At 35.7% G+C, this 15301-nt stretch overlaps 1 protein-coding gene across 2 annotated transcripts in view; it reads left to right on the top strand.

Moving 5' to 3' along the window:
* The window catches only part of lrba (LPS-responsive vesicle trafficking, beach and anchor containing), an 807866-nt gene that overhangs the window by 183891 nt on the left and 608674 nt on the right, over positions 1-15301 (top strand). For both annotated transcript variants that reach the window (XM_073042906.1, XM_073042907.1), the window contains exons 29-30: positions 2491-2929; positions 13435-13562. In XM_073042906.1, the coding sequence (XP_072899007.1) occupies positions 2491-2929; positions 13435-13562 (567 nt within the window). The remainder of the gene's footprint in view (positions 1-2490; positions 2930-13434; positions 13563-15301) is intronic.

The following is a 15301-nucleotide window of genomic DNA, read 5'->3' on the forward strand; positions in this document are numbered from 1 at the left end:
CTGAATTTCACTACTTAAAAGATCATGCTGATTTTGGTACTATACTGAAAACACAGGACCAAAAGAAAGTAATAGGGTCAACAAGCTTGGAAAAATATGAATAAAGAAAAAGGAAAGGAGAATGCAAGAGATGTTACAGAAATCTCCAGAATAAAGACAGAGTTTAGAAACGGATAAGAATTTAACTTTAGGCAGCATGGAGACAAATTTGAATAGAAGAGTGGTAAATACAGAGTTGAAGTTGTTATATTTGAATGCACACAGTATACAAAGGAAGGTAGCATAAACATGAGAAAATCTGCAGATGATAGAAATCTTGAGCAAAACACATAAAACGTTGGAGGAACTTAAGTACTTGAATAAATGCTGGAGAAAGCCTTCCCCCTCACCTGGTCTCATCTATTACTTTACCATCTTGTTCTCTTCCATCTCCCCAATCCTTCTTATTGTGGCTTCTCAACTCTTCCTTTTCAGACCAAAATGTTGACAAAACCTTATCACTTGTTAAAAATACTCTTCCTTTCTCTTAATTCCACCATCTACATAGCATCTGTTCTCAGGGTTAGGTTTTCCATTCTAGAACATTTGAGATGTCCTCTTTTAATTTATTGTATCTGGTCCATCCACCTCTATGTAGGTGTGACTCAACACATATTGTGGGACAGCTTTTGTTGAGTATCATCACACTGCTGCAAAAGGAAGGATTTCCCGGTGGCCACTCATTTCAATTTGCTTTACCATTTGGATTACGACATGGCTTTCTACAGCCATGATGAGGCCAAAACTCTGGTTGGAGGAACAGCACCTCATAGTCTAGATTGCCTCCAATGCGATGGCATGAACATTGATTTCTTCTGTTTCTGATGATCTCTTCTCCCTCCCACTTCTCTTTCCTATTCCCTATCCTGGTAACCCTCTCACCCCTTTGTAGCTAAGTTTGCAGGTGATACAAAGGTAGCTGGAGGCACAGGTAGAATTGAGAAAGCAGCCAGCCTGCAGGAGGACTTGAACAGATTGGGAAAATGGGCATGTGTCTCAGATGGAATACAGCGTAGGGAAATGTATGGAAAGGCACTTTGGTAGAAGGAATAAAGGCATCAGCTATTTTCTAAATGGGGAGCAAATAGGGAAATCAAAGGTGCAAAGGGACTTTGGAGACCTAATGCAGGCTTTCCTGAGGGTTAACTTGTGGTTGAGACAGTAGTAAGGAAGGCAAATGCAATGTTAACCTTCAGTTCAAGAGAACTGGAATATAAAAGCAAAGATGTAATGCCGAAGTTTACAAGGCATTTCTCAAATACCCCAAATGTGGTCTGACTGGTTTTGGGCTGTCTATCTAAGAAAGGATGTACAGTATTGAAGAGAGTCCAGAGGAGGTTTATGAGATTGATTCTGGAAATGAAAGGGTGAATGCATGAGGAGCATTTGATGGCTTTGGGTCAGTAATCACTGAGAAGAATGATGGGGGGGGCGGTGAGGGAGAGAATTTCATGGAAAACTATTGAATATTGAAAGGCCTAAATAGAGTGGATATGAGATTATTTCCAATAACAGGGTGGTCTAGGACCAGAGGACACAGCCTTAGAATAGAAGAATGTCCATTTAGTAGGAATTTCTTCAGTCAGAAGATGGTGAATCTATGGAATTCATTACAACAGAAAGCTACAGAAGCCAAAGCATTGGGTACATTTAAAGCAGAAAGTGCTATGTTCTTGATTAGTATGAGCACCAGAGGTTACAGGGCGTAGGCAGACAAATGGGGAAAATGAATCAGCCATGATTAAATAACAGCAGACTTGATGGGCCAAATGGTTGAAATCTGCTCTGGTTTTATGAAGAGTTGATTTTGATTTCCTTAAGGGTTGTGTTCCATCTTTTCCTACCAAATGGACCATTTTACCACTGAAATCAATTAATTTGATAGTAAGAATCTGAGGACCCATGAGATGGTCTCCATGCTATTTGGTGCTCAATTAGAAATTCATTGTGCAACTTGGAGTTTGTTATTCCATACAAAAGTGCTTAGCTATAATTGGTTGAGGGAACTGGAGATAGGTTTTGGGAATGTTGTGGGGTAGGTAATGTGTTTGATTATTCTGGTTAAAAGAAGGATTAATCCTCTTCATGGGGTGAACTTGTCTCTAATGCAAGCAGCTTTAAACTTACCCGGACCACTCACTGCCAGGTGTTTTCTTCTACTATGTTATTGCTATTGGGAGAGCTAGTAGTGTACAATTTTCTTTTGAAATGCAAGTTGTTCTGCACTAGCAATGATACAATAGACTATGAAATTTGGCTCTGCTTGGTTGGTAATCATCCAGGACTTGAGTCACTTATGAATATTTCTGCATAGTGAAAATGCAGTTAAGAGTTTGACCATTCTCTAGCACTGCCTGTCAATGGGGGTTGTCAGTGCATACAGATTAAATTTGGGTCATATTACAATTTATAGCCATTTTTATGTTAACTTTGAAATTTATTTTTTTTTAGATGGAAAAGATTCATTAGGTTTGGCTGCTCCAGCAGCAAATGCTGATGCATCCAATGCACCAATTCGAAGGGACTCTGGTATTGGAGAAGAACAGATTTTAAATACGATTTCCAATTTAGGAACTAGTAAACCTGAGACTGTCAGCACTGGTCCAGATGCAATGAGTGAACTTCTGTCAACTCTGTCTTCAGAGGTTAAGAAGTCACATTCACAAGAAACTAAAGGTGAAAATGGAAGTAATTCTGAAAATAAAAGTACTTCTACTGTGTCAACTGCATCACAAGGGAAAAATGTCACCGTGAAGGAAATCCTAAGAAGCCTGGTGAATGCACCAACAGATAATATTGAAGTAGATATGGCACTATTAGGACCATCCTTTTTGGGAGTTACTGGGGATGCACTAGGAGAGCAATCTGTTCAGTTCCGTTCTTTTGACAGGTAAATATGGTGATGACAATTTCTGTGATTTTTGTTTGCTTTAAAATTAAGTGTTATTGCATATAGTTCATAAATGTTATTTTAAATTTTACCTCATAAATGGGCAAAAAGCATCTCCAGAAACCTTAACTTGGCGAAGTAATTACATTACTGTAGTACTGGATTGTTGCCTTACAATGGAAGTATAAAGTATTTCAAATGTTTTTAATGACTATTTCTTTGGGGAAAAAATTCAAATGTCAGAGGTTACTTGTATCCAGAAACTAAGTTCCCAGGAATACCAGGGTCATCAAATCATCTGTGCCAATAATGTCTGTCAACCAAAAAAAAGTCACTATTATTGATTCAGATAATTATTGCATGAAATATGTTGTCTAAAATTGATATCTAAAGCTTCTAAAATTTGCCTTATTCACTAAATACTCCACTAAGGATGTAAGTTAATGATGTAGGAACAAATGAGGTTAAGTAAATGTGGCAACCTTTTCCTTTCCTGATTACCACACTCCTGACAATTTATAATGAGCAGCCAACATCTTGTGAATTGCCCCAAATTACTCAGTGATTTACATTTGAAATTGCTATTAATCTTTCCTGGTGGACATCAGTTGCTTGAGAAACAAATACTTAAAGATAGGACTGCTGTGCAATTGCTTAACATGTGTTTCTGTTGGCTTTCTGCTTGGAAAGCACTTGGTGATTAAATGATTGTTTTGACTATGCTCAGAACCAACAAACAAGAGAAAATCTGCAGATGCTGGAAATCTGAGGAACACACTCAAAAGACTGAAATATGGACTGCACTTTTTTCCATAGATGCTGCCTGGCCTGCTGAGTTCCTTCAGCATTTTGTGTGTGTTGCTGTAGAACCAACAGGCTAGTTAAATTTTTAAAAAAACTAATTTATGATTCCACTTGAGATTATCAGTATGATTTGTTACCTATTCTGTCCTTCATGGTTTGTGGAACTTCTAATTTGCAAATAACCAGCTATCATCATGCAATCCAAATGAAATGAATAAAAAAAACAAGTCTGAACATGGGCACGTTTAATACATGAAATATACCCCAAAGGCAATAAGATTAGATCTCCACATTTCCCAGTATTGGTGTTAAACTTTAATGTTAATGTACTGAACTAAGTTTAAACATTTAAATTTTAGTGTTTCCAGTTGTTAGTTTAATTCTTCATGACACTCCTACTCTGACATTTCTGACCATATTTCCTTAAATCTTCTAGCAAAAGCAACACAAGCTCAAAAAATGGTGTTTAAGCATCTTACAGCACTCGACACTCAAAACTAAAGTTCAAAGTAAATTTATTATCAAAGTACATATATGTCATCAAATACTACCGAGTTTCAATTTCTTGCAGACATTCACAGGAAAACAAATACAATGGAATCAACCAAAAACTGCTCACAAAGAGTAACAAGCAGCCAATGTGCAAAAGTAGACAAAATGTGCAAATACAACAATAAATAAATAAACAGTCCCGAGAAAATAAATTGTAGAGTTGGTGATAAAACATGAAATATCAACTCTTACGATTTGGATCCACTCCAATTTGCCTACCGGAGAAACAGTTCCACAGCATTTGCCATTTTATTGGCTTTTTACTCAACCCTGGAACATCTGGATAGCAAAAATGCATACATCATTATGCTCTTTGTTGACTACAGCTCAATACCATCATCCTCTCAAAATTGCTAAGTTTCAAGACTTTTGCCTCAATACATTATTGTGCATTTGGATCCTCAATTTGCTCATTTGCAGACCCCAGTCAGTTTGGATTGGCAACAACATCTCTTCCATGATCTCTCAGTACCGCTGCACCACAGAGCTGTGAGCTTAGCCCTCTGCTCTACTTGCTTTGCTCTGTGCGTAGAACAGCTCCAATGCCATATTCAAATTTGCTGATGTCTCCATTGTCGTACGCTGAGTCAAAAGTGGAGATGAATCAGCATATAGGAGGGAGATTGAAATTCTAGCTGAGTGGTGCCATTACCACAACCTCTTACTCATTGTTAGCAAGACCAAGGATCTGATTATGGACTTCAGGAAGAGGAAACCAGAGGTCCATGAACCAGTCCTCATCGACTGATCAGAGATGGAAGGGGTCAGCAAATTTGAATTCCTCAGTATTATTGCAACTTTGAATTTCTCATTGTTGCAGGGAAGCAGTATCGATCATCAGAGACCCCCACCATCCAGGTCATACTGTCTTCTCACTGCTGCCATCGGGAAGAAGGTGCAGGAGCCTTAGAAACATAGAAAACCTACAACACAATACAGGTTCTTTGGCCCACAAAGTTGTGCAGAACATGTCCTTACCTTAGAAATTACCTAGGGCTACCCATAGCCCTCTATTTTTCTAAGCTCCACGTACCTGTCCATAGACTCAAACTAGCAGGTTCAGGAAGAGTTAGTACCCCCTCAGCCATCAGGCTCTTGAACCAAAGGGGATAGCGTTACTCAACTTCAATTACCCCATCATTGAAACGTTCCACAACCAATAGACTCGGAAGGTCCCTTCATCTCATGTTATTGATACTTATTGCTTATTTATTATTATTATTTCTTTCTGTTTGTAATTGCACAGTTTGTCTTTTGCACGCTTGTTGAATGCCAAGTTGGTGCAGTCTTTCATGGATACTGTTGTGAGTTTTATTCTATTATGGAATTATTGAGTATGCCCACAAAAAAATGAGTCTCATGGTTGTATATGGTGATATATAAGTACTTTGATAATAAATTAATTTTAAACTTTTTTCAGTGATCAATTCAGTGTTGTGAGAGAAGTTGCCTGCGCTTGCTCAGGTGCCAATGGCTCGAGGGTAACTGTTCCTTAACCTAGTCATTGTGAATTGAAGGGTCTTGTACCACCTCCTTGATAGTAGCAGCAAGAAGACAGCATGTAATTCAACAGTTTCAGATAACCAACTCATCTATGATTTCCAGTTTCTGTCAAAACTGGCTAGTTCTGATATAAAGTCACTAATTTGTCATGTGTTTTTTTGTCTTTCCTCAGGTATTGTCTGACTTGATGTGTATTTTCTGAATTTTCTTTCATGTTTCTAGCAACAACTATATAGTTTCTTGAAGTTGCAGCATTGATGTTTTTCATTCATTCATCTCCCAATGCAGACACATGAAATGCGAAAAAAACAACTCCAAAGTCCTACCTGGATATAATTATCATTCAAATTCTCTTCATTTCCATCCTTTGTTCTCTCCATCTTTACTGCAACATGGATTTGAGAAAGTTTAGAAACAAGCAAACAGTTGCAGACATTTGTTAACTCGGCCCAGTCTATCATACAAATAATTTTATTTCCTCCTATTTACTCTGTATTTCCCACTGCTAACATAATAAAGACTTGCCCCACTCTGGTCATTCTCTATCGTGGTTTTGGCAGATATTACAAAAGCCCAAGCTCACGAATTAGCAGACTCAAGGGCAGTTTCTGTCCCACTGTTGTTAGACTCCTGAGCAGATCTTTTGTATGTTAAAAGATGAACTCTTGAACTTTTGATCTCCCTATTTACTACTTTGTGGCCCTTGTACTTTGTACCTTTGAACTGCACTGTCTCTGTAACTGCATCAACATATTCTGCTTTCTGCTTCCTTTTTATTTAATGCAATTACATATGGACACAACAAAATATGGTGCCATGGTAGCGTTGCGATTATCTGACCCTTTTACAGCTTGGAGCATTCTGGAGTTAAATTTCGGCACTGTTCTATTTGGAGTCTGTATGTCCTCCTTGTTTCTTCTCACAGTCCAAACACGTACACAATTCACTAAGTTCCAAAAAGGTTCTTGTGGAGGTGAAGAGGTTTTTGGAGGGTAATAAATGTGACCCCACTAATTAAGGCAGAAGGGGGAAATAGTTTTTAAAATTTTCATGTTGTCAATTTCCTATGAGAAATCTGAAATTTAAAAAAAATGCTGGAAATCCCTCATAGGAAGGGCACTGGGAAAAAAATAGAATTAACATTTGAGATTGACAACCCTCTGTCAGAATTGGGAAAGAGAAAGGAAGTTCGTTTTAAGCTGCAGAGGGGATGAGCAAGAGTTGAATGGAATAAAAGACATATCTGATGGGGTGAGGACCCAGTTGTTGTGGAAATGGTTTTTGGTTTGATGGGGCAATGTAGAATTTAGATAAAGGAATGTGTAAAGATATTATGAAACTGTATGATATCTCCCTTCAGCTATACTGATGAAGAGAAACTGAGATAATATCCCTGATGAATAACTTGCAGTGGAAGCTGAAGACATGATACAGACTGAAAATGCGACTTACCCCTTTCCATAACTACCTTGAAGCTTGCAGCACTATGGTCACAACACCAATTTCTCCTGTTGCCACTTCAACCACTTATGTGGCTAAATTCCTTAGAATAGGTCCTGTTACCCCCTCTGAGTTGATCTATCTACATGCTGGCTCAGCAAACATTACTGGATAAACTGTAAGACCTCCATTCCCACTATGGCTACTAGACTAAAGTGGCGCCAGATAATATTTGGGAAATTTAATTCCTCTACTCCTTTAACTCCCCAATCTATTGAACATTTCCAGCATTTTGTTTTAAAATTTACTTCAAATATCCAGCATCTTCAGTTCCTTTGCTTTTCAGAGTTGTGTTTGGAATTGGTGAATGCGGATTTAGATAGACCACTATCTATTTTAGCAAGTCTTTCAACTGCAAAAATAAGAGAAATGTTTATAATGCTGGGTAACTGGTAAGAAATAGCCATTCTGGTTTGAAAGCATACCTGAAGGCATCAGCCACAGGCTTATTGGTAATTGTGTCTTGGACTTGTCTATTTAATAATAATGAGCTACAGTTTCCAGATGGATCAATGTGGCTTATTGATTAAGACCTTAGGAAACTTGTCTGGCTGTGAATAGTTTCCAGAATTGAGAAACAGGAGGAAAATCAAGTGGAACAAACCTTTGTCAGAAGGGGTTTACGGTATTTTTTTCTTGGATCTTGAGATCACAACTGCTTTTGTATACTTTCCTAAAATAAAGCTCTTCTTCTTCCACCCCCCCCCCCCCCTCACCCGCCCAACCTGTCTGTTGATGTGACTGTGCAAAATATTGATGCCTGTTTCAAGCAAGGATGTTGTCTGCTTGGGGATCACTCACTTAGACTTTGATAGCCAATAAATTTTAGTGAGGCATCCCACATGAATTATTACAATCCAGAAATGGAGGTTCTACTAATCCTTCATCCAAGACAGAAATGAAGAATATCAGTTTTCCCCTCATTCGCTAGTTTCTGAAAGTCTTTTTGGGATCACATCTGGGCAATGGTATTTATTGAAAAGCTGCTAGTTTATGTATCTTCAGGTCATAATAAGGAAAATGTTTGGGGGTTTGGATTCTTATGCTAGTTAAATTATCATTGCCTGTATGCAACACCATGATTTGTGTATGCTATCAGTTTATGGTTCTGCAGAATTTATGTTTCCATTCATAATCAAGTCCAGGTTTACTTTATTGTCATTCAACTGTATACATATAGACCACTAAATGAAACAGTGTTCCTCTGGATCAAGGTGCACAGTACATACAAGTCACACACTTAACATAAAGTAATATTACCCCAAATAACTTAAATAATAAGGTGAATTGTTACAAGTTTAAACAGTAAACAATATAATGCTACTGGTGCTTTATAAGTGATGAGACCTGGGTAGTGGCAGGGAGTTCAGAAGTCTTACAGCCTTGGCAAAAATGCTGTCTCCCATCCTAACAGTTCTTGTGGTATTGCTATGGTACCTTCTGCCTGATGATCAAAGAAATATTTGGACAGATGCAAGGGAATAATATGGAAAAAAAACCCTGCTGAACTAAAATATTATCAGGATACAAAACTCTTCAGAATAAGGTGATTTACATTTGCCCTCAACCTTCTGAATGAAAGTCTTCTAAAAGTAATTCCAGCCAATATCCTCCTATTTTCAGTGGCAATAATGCTTCGCCAACATTCAGTGCTTCTCAGGGAATTTTTATAAATATTGGGGTAGGAGATGATAATGGGACATTTATTATGCTTATATGTTATAACTTCACTGATATATTGACTTCAGTGCTGTTGGTTCACTTGCTTAATGTTTCTGCTATTTTCACTTTTGAGATCTAGAAATGCAAGGCCCATTTTGTGGTTTATTTTGGATATTTAATCTATGTGAAAGCAATTATTGGGTGGCAACTTTCTCATTGTGTCCTTGGGTTAAGAAAATGCCATGGTTCCGATGACATCAGTTGAAAGAAAGATGCCTTTGTCATAGAATAGCATGCACATACCTATTATCAAAGATCAAAAGTGGACCCAATCTCTTGGGTGGTTATTGGATGTTTACTTTTTTTCCTCTCTTGGAAGCATACCTCAACATGAACCAGTAAGATTGTTGCTGCAAGAGGAAAACAACTTCCCAAGTTTGAGGCCTTTAAAGCAAATTTATTCTTCTAATCATTGGTATAATGTGAATAGAGAAGTTAACAAGGGGAAGACAAATATTCTTTAAAGTGCTTTTTTAAGGATATATTTGCTTTACTTGTTTGCCATTTAGTGCAATTTGACTCAATGATTTAATTAGAGTGCTTGATTTTGGACAAATCTTGTTCCCAGTATTAGAGCACTGAGGAAGTTTTAAGTACTTGTGTTATAATGGTGAATAACTACTTTAAGGTTTAATCTTAGTTGGAAAATGTTTCCTTGTACAATGGCAGACATTTACATTAAATGTTTAAATTGTTAAAGAATAAATGGAGAAATTGCTAACTGTAGGGACTTAGGAGATTTTGTAATTGTTATTTTCCATGCTTAGATATTGGTAATGTGAATAGAAGGTTTTAAATCTGTTTTAAATTTAATTCATTATGTTGGACCAGCATTAACTTGCTGACTCGCCAAATTATAATGTCTCTATGGAAAAGACACCTAGTTAAATGCAGACTTCTTTCAATAGCCTGGCAGTGTTGTATCTATGGGAATTTCAAGACATCTCTCTGATCCTCTATTTATCTAAGGAATGCTATGTCAGAAATCTGAACTCTCCTCATATCTTAAGGATTATCAACATCTACTGCCAGCCATAGCTGGAAAACATACAGTAACAGCTTAGTGAGTGCTGTCTGCTGAGTGTCGCATTTTTGTAGACTTTTAAACAAGGTGCATCTTGGTTCAATTCAGTGGCAAAATTTTGTTATCTGATATGGAGAATTCACATCATTGGTGAGTAGGTTCTGGATGTTTGTTGTTATCTTGATGGAAACTTGTATCTTCCCTTGTGTTTAAATTAAAAGTATGCTTGTTCTTAGTTTTACCCACCTTGTAGAGCAGACCAAATGCAAAGATTGGTCACTTGTGCATATTATTGCATTATATAATTCTGTTAATGATTATTTTTGTCGATTAGGCTTGTCTCTAAACATGAAAGAATTCTAACAGGAAATTATTTCCTATAATCAGTATATAATACTTAAACTTAAAATTTCATTAGTAGAACTTGTAATTGGTCTGATACAGATTTACCAATACCACAAAATATCTATTAAATTGCCAATATAGTTAAATTTCAAGTCTTTATTGACATACAAGGATTACCATTTTACAGTAATGTTGTAGCCAACAGGCAAATAATTAATTTAATTCATGTGGAAAGATGTAGGGATTGTGGCATATACTTCATGATGTCAAATACTTAGATTAAACGTGGCTTTGGTGGAGGGGCTTATTAATATTTTGCTGTTATAATATTTTAATTCTATAGACTAGCAACCTGGTTGACGTTCATTTTTTTTCTTTTTATGAAATCTATTCTTATAAAAAGCAGTGAAACAACCTGTTTCCTGCGTTTCCTATGCAGCATGTGCTACAGAGATATTCATGATGGACTGTCTACCCCATTTGTCATTGTACCAGACCAGGAGTCTGACTAAAAGGGAGGCTGGGCAGATGATTTAAGGACAGAACTGTTACAATCATTTTAGAATAAAAATAACATCAGAAGATATGAAGGGTAAACTATTTTGCTTTAAAGGTTTGTATCTAATAAGGCCTTACAAATGGTGTTTCGTTCAAATTAATTTTGAAATAAACAAATAATTATTTGTGTTGCACATTTTTTTGGACGCATGGCTGATAGAGTATATAAACCAAAATCTCAAGAGCTCAAAATTTGTCTCCATTGCTTTAGATTAGAGTTTCATCTTATCTATACAGATAAGATTCTCACTGGAAATGCCTTGTTTTTGAAGTACATAGTGTAACTTGTTCTGCAGTTCAGTGTTTCTGGAAATTTTGCAATTAGAAAAGCCAATAATTTCTGCTCTTCCCTTCCCATTCTCAAAACTACTTGAAGCTTATGGGATGAGTATTGTATTATAGCTAACCAACTTCATGTATATTTTTAATTTTCAATATTCTTGCTTGGGACATTTATTTATGCATTATTATTACTTACAATGTTTAAGGACATTCTTTATGCAATTTGTGAGGAATTACTTGTGGTTATTGTCACACCAAAAGCCACATATATGCATGGTCTGTAATGCTTTAGGTTCCTCACATGTGCAAATAGTTACATGTGACTATGTAACATAGTTACATGTGACTATGTAACTTTAGATAGTTACCCTGATTCCTGAAAGATTAGTTGCTCTTTCTTAGGAATATAAATTTAGGAAGCGTTACTAATACATTTCGTAATATCTTTCATACTGTTTCTTTTCATACAACTGTTATGATATGACCTTTCTATTTTTCATTAAGAGAGACAACCAAAACAAAGTTGTGATTACGAAAGATGTCTGAAACTTTAGCAAGTATTATCCATGACTTGATAATCTTACAAGTTGCACAAGAATTGCTGTCTAGACATTGTAGCTAGTCATTAATTTCAGGCTATCTTTTTAAACCAGCAATCAAGTCTGATGAAATGAATGTTACAATGAGATTATGCATTTTTACTTGTGGAAGTAGAAACTGCATAAATGGATTCAAATACAGTCTAGACGTGCATTAAATTCTGATTAACCATGAGCACTTGTGGCGTCAAACGTTTATCAGTTTTAAGGACTTCCCCTGGTAGCTGGATTTTTGTGTCTCAATAAACTTTGCATTTAAAACAAGAAACTTTGATTTTCTTACTTGTTAAAACATTTTAAAAAAAAAAGAAATGTGATATGGTTTTACCTCTTAGGTGTGTTGTTCTTTTATTCCCCTGATAAGCACAAATCAATGGATTTTGATGACAAATTTCCATTAAAGTTTCTCTAAATTGCTTACCAGTATCTCATCCTCAGCACCTTATCCACTAACTCAGCATCAGTTTTTACATGTGTACTGATGATATGCAGCTCTGCTGTGCCACGGCCTCTTGTGATTTGCCATAAGTTCATTGTTTCTGTTTTCCCACTAAATACTGGAGGGATTGAAGCCATAGTCTTGAGTACACAGTGCAAATACAATGGCAGTTATTAACATAATTACATAGATACAAACTATAGAACTGAACTATGTTTTAAAAAGGTCATTGTGCAGTTTACCTTTACCTTAACCACCGATGGGTGGAGCCTTATCAAAATTTGGTACTTGTTCTGTTCTGAATGAGCTTGCAAGTCTCAAGCAATTGGATGACTCTAGTTATTTATCTGGCATAATATAGAATCCTAGGTAGTAAATTGCACTTTTTTTGGTCTTGAAATACCTGACATTTTCTGAAAGTGAGTTACCAATAGATAAATTTCTGTGCTGTTTTAGTTGTGAAAACTATACAGTAGGAAGGTGTATGTTTAAAAATTTGCCAACTGATTGGACCCTCATCTTGGCTGGTCTACAAGGAAGAAATGATGGAAGCTGAGATATAGGAAAAACATTTGGATATGTAGAGATTGACCATGATACCTGAAGTTTTTAGCCTTCAGACTTTTATGCAGAGTGATCTCTATTTCTAGAATATTGTAATAAATGTATTTCAATTTCTGATATTTGAAGAATTTTATTAATTGAGGTTGAAGTGAAAATTGTTCTTTCCACCACAAAAATTAATGTGAAGGCTGTATTTTGTGTGTTATTACAGTGTAACACTAAACAACTGGTCAAATGGAAGCAAAATATCTGCTGCTTCAGTTGCACATAGCACTCAATATGGGAGACTGAAATACATCAATTTTCACTGTTATGATTGTGAAAAAGTATTGTTTGAATGTTACCAATATTATACACACTTGCCATTCAACATGCATATTTCTCAAAAGCAGTTGAACAGGATGTTATGCTTGAATGGTGTGTTTGCACCCAGCTTGAGCGTCTTGTTCTTTGAATGTAGAACAGGCATGAAGGAGTACAATGGTTAAATATTTTTTAAATGCTTAATAAAATTACTAGTGTGAATTTCTTGGGATATTTTTGTGTTATACTATGTAAGTTATCAGTCAAATTACTTCTGTATGATTGATTGTTAACAATTTATTTTTTTTAGGAGTGTTGTGGTTGCTCCAAAAAAACCTCTGATTGCTGTTGGAGGTGAAATTGTTACTCCTCCTACGGATGCTGTCAGTGTGGTTTCTACTATGGAATCTGCAGAAGATGCTGCTGTTGAAACAGCTGGTAATTCTCAAAAGTTTTATCAATATGAAAAAGTAGATTAATAAATTGTGTGGGTAAATGATACAAAGCTTTTGATTTGGAACATATCTGCAATAGTTATCATCAGATTAGAACATTTGTTTGCAGATATGTCCTGGTTAAGTGATTCTTGGGGATTTTTGCTCAAACATTTTTCCCTGTTTCAGTGGCTACAATATTTTGTAAAGCTAAAATTATTTGCTTTACATATCAAAGGAATTTCTGAAACTAACGAATATTATAGAAATGGGCTAAGTATTACTAGTAAATTATGTCGGTTCCATAAATTTAATTGCTTGACCTTGGTGAAGTGGTTTTAAAAATACCCTTTAGCTGCCTTTTATGAATTTTAAGAAAGTGTAAAAAAGTAAGAGCGTTATGCTCAAAATGAAAACATGGAGACTTTAGCACATGCTTATCCAAATGTGCAAGTCCCCAACTTGCCAGAAGATAGGAGGAAGAAGGTAAGTTGTTTTATTTTTTGATTATTTTTGTTGTAATGTTTTTTTCTAGCTCATGATTGATATTTGCCTCTTACAGTGTGCCTGTAGTTGCACACACTATAACTGCCGCAGAGTTCCCCGTGTCCTGTTTGCATTGCCAAAAGTCCATTTCCATTTTTTCTAAGTGCCTCTGTTGATCAGAGATATTTAGAAATAGTTAATAAAATAGTAAAAAAAAACTACTTTCAGCCAATGTAAATTAACCAATAATATTTAATTAAAATATCTGAAAACTACTTGCCTTGTTTGTGAGATTTTGCCAATTAATGTATTAATATGAGATGTGGCAACAACAACTGGGGGAAATAGGGACAAGATGAAATATGAATGCAACTTTTTGCAAAGCCAATTTTATGAACATGACTTTATGAAAGTACATTGGTTTAGGGACATGATAGGACGTTAGGTGTGTCTCAATTGTATGTCAGGGCCTGGGAACTTGTGTCATATACACTGCAGCTCTTTCACTTGTTTAATGTTATTTAACACAATACATTTCTGGCTACTTGGGATTTTGCAATGATTTTTCCATTACCTTTTTTTTAATGCTTTCAAATGTTGGGGATGGATATTTTACTAGTTGGGCTATTTCCAGTGATTCAGTAATATTGTTTGTAACACTGGTTCTTCCTGATTGGGTTCAGGATGCTCTGACCATCAGTGGAAAATGGGGATTCCTGGTGGTGAGTTTAGGTGGAAGACCTAAATCTTAGTCAATATAACAAAGATAATTGAGAGGCACTTTGCCCACTCCAATAAATGACCCTCTCATGATATGGTAATAAATATTTCATGGTTTAATAATTTTCCTATCTGTAGATTATTTGTGGAAACTATTATTAAAATCTAATTATCATGTGGATATTTATAGTATAAAGTTTTGATAGATTATAAATGGCTAATAGAATTTTATTTTGGCAATTGCTTGTAAAATGTTGATATTAAGTTTGTTTGAATTATCTTGAATAAAACTGATTTTTTAATATAACCTGACATAGTTTTACATGTAGAACTGTAAATCTAATTCCTTAAATGAAACAATAACCATACATTTTTGCTTTTATTATTTTTAAGCAAAATGTCACTCTTGAAAATTTTGAGTTTGTATCATTAAAATATATTTAGTATTTGCATTTGTTTTACACAAAAATCTTTGACATTAACTAGATAAAATCATATCACAGTTTTAAAATCTAATAAGTAAAAGCTTTATGTTTT

This window comes from Hemitrygon akajei, chromosome 4 (genome assembly GCF_048418815.1).
Source record: "Hemitrygon akajei chromosome 4, sHemAka1.3, whole genome shotgun sequence".
NCBI lineage: Eukaryota > Metazoa > Chordata > Chondrichthyes > Myliobatiformes > Dasyatidae > Hemitrygon > Hemitrygon akajei.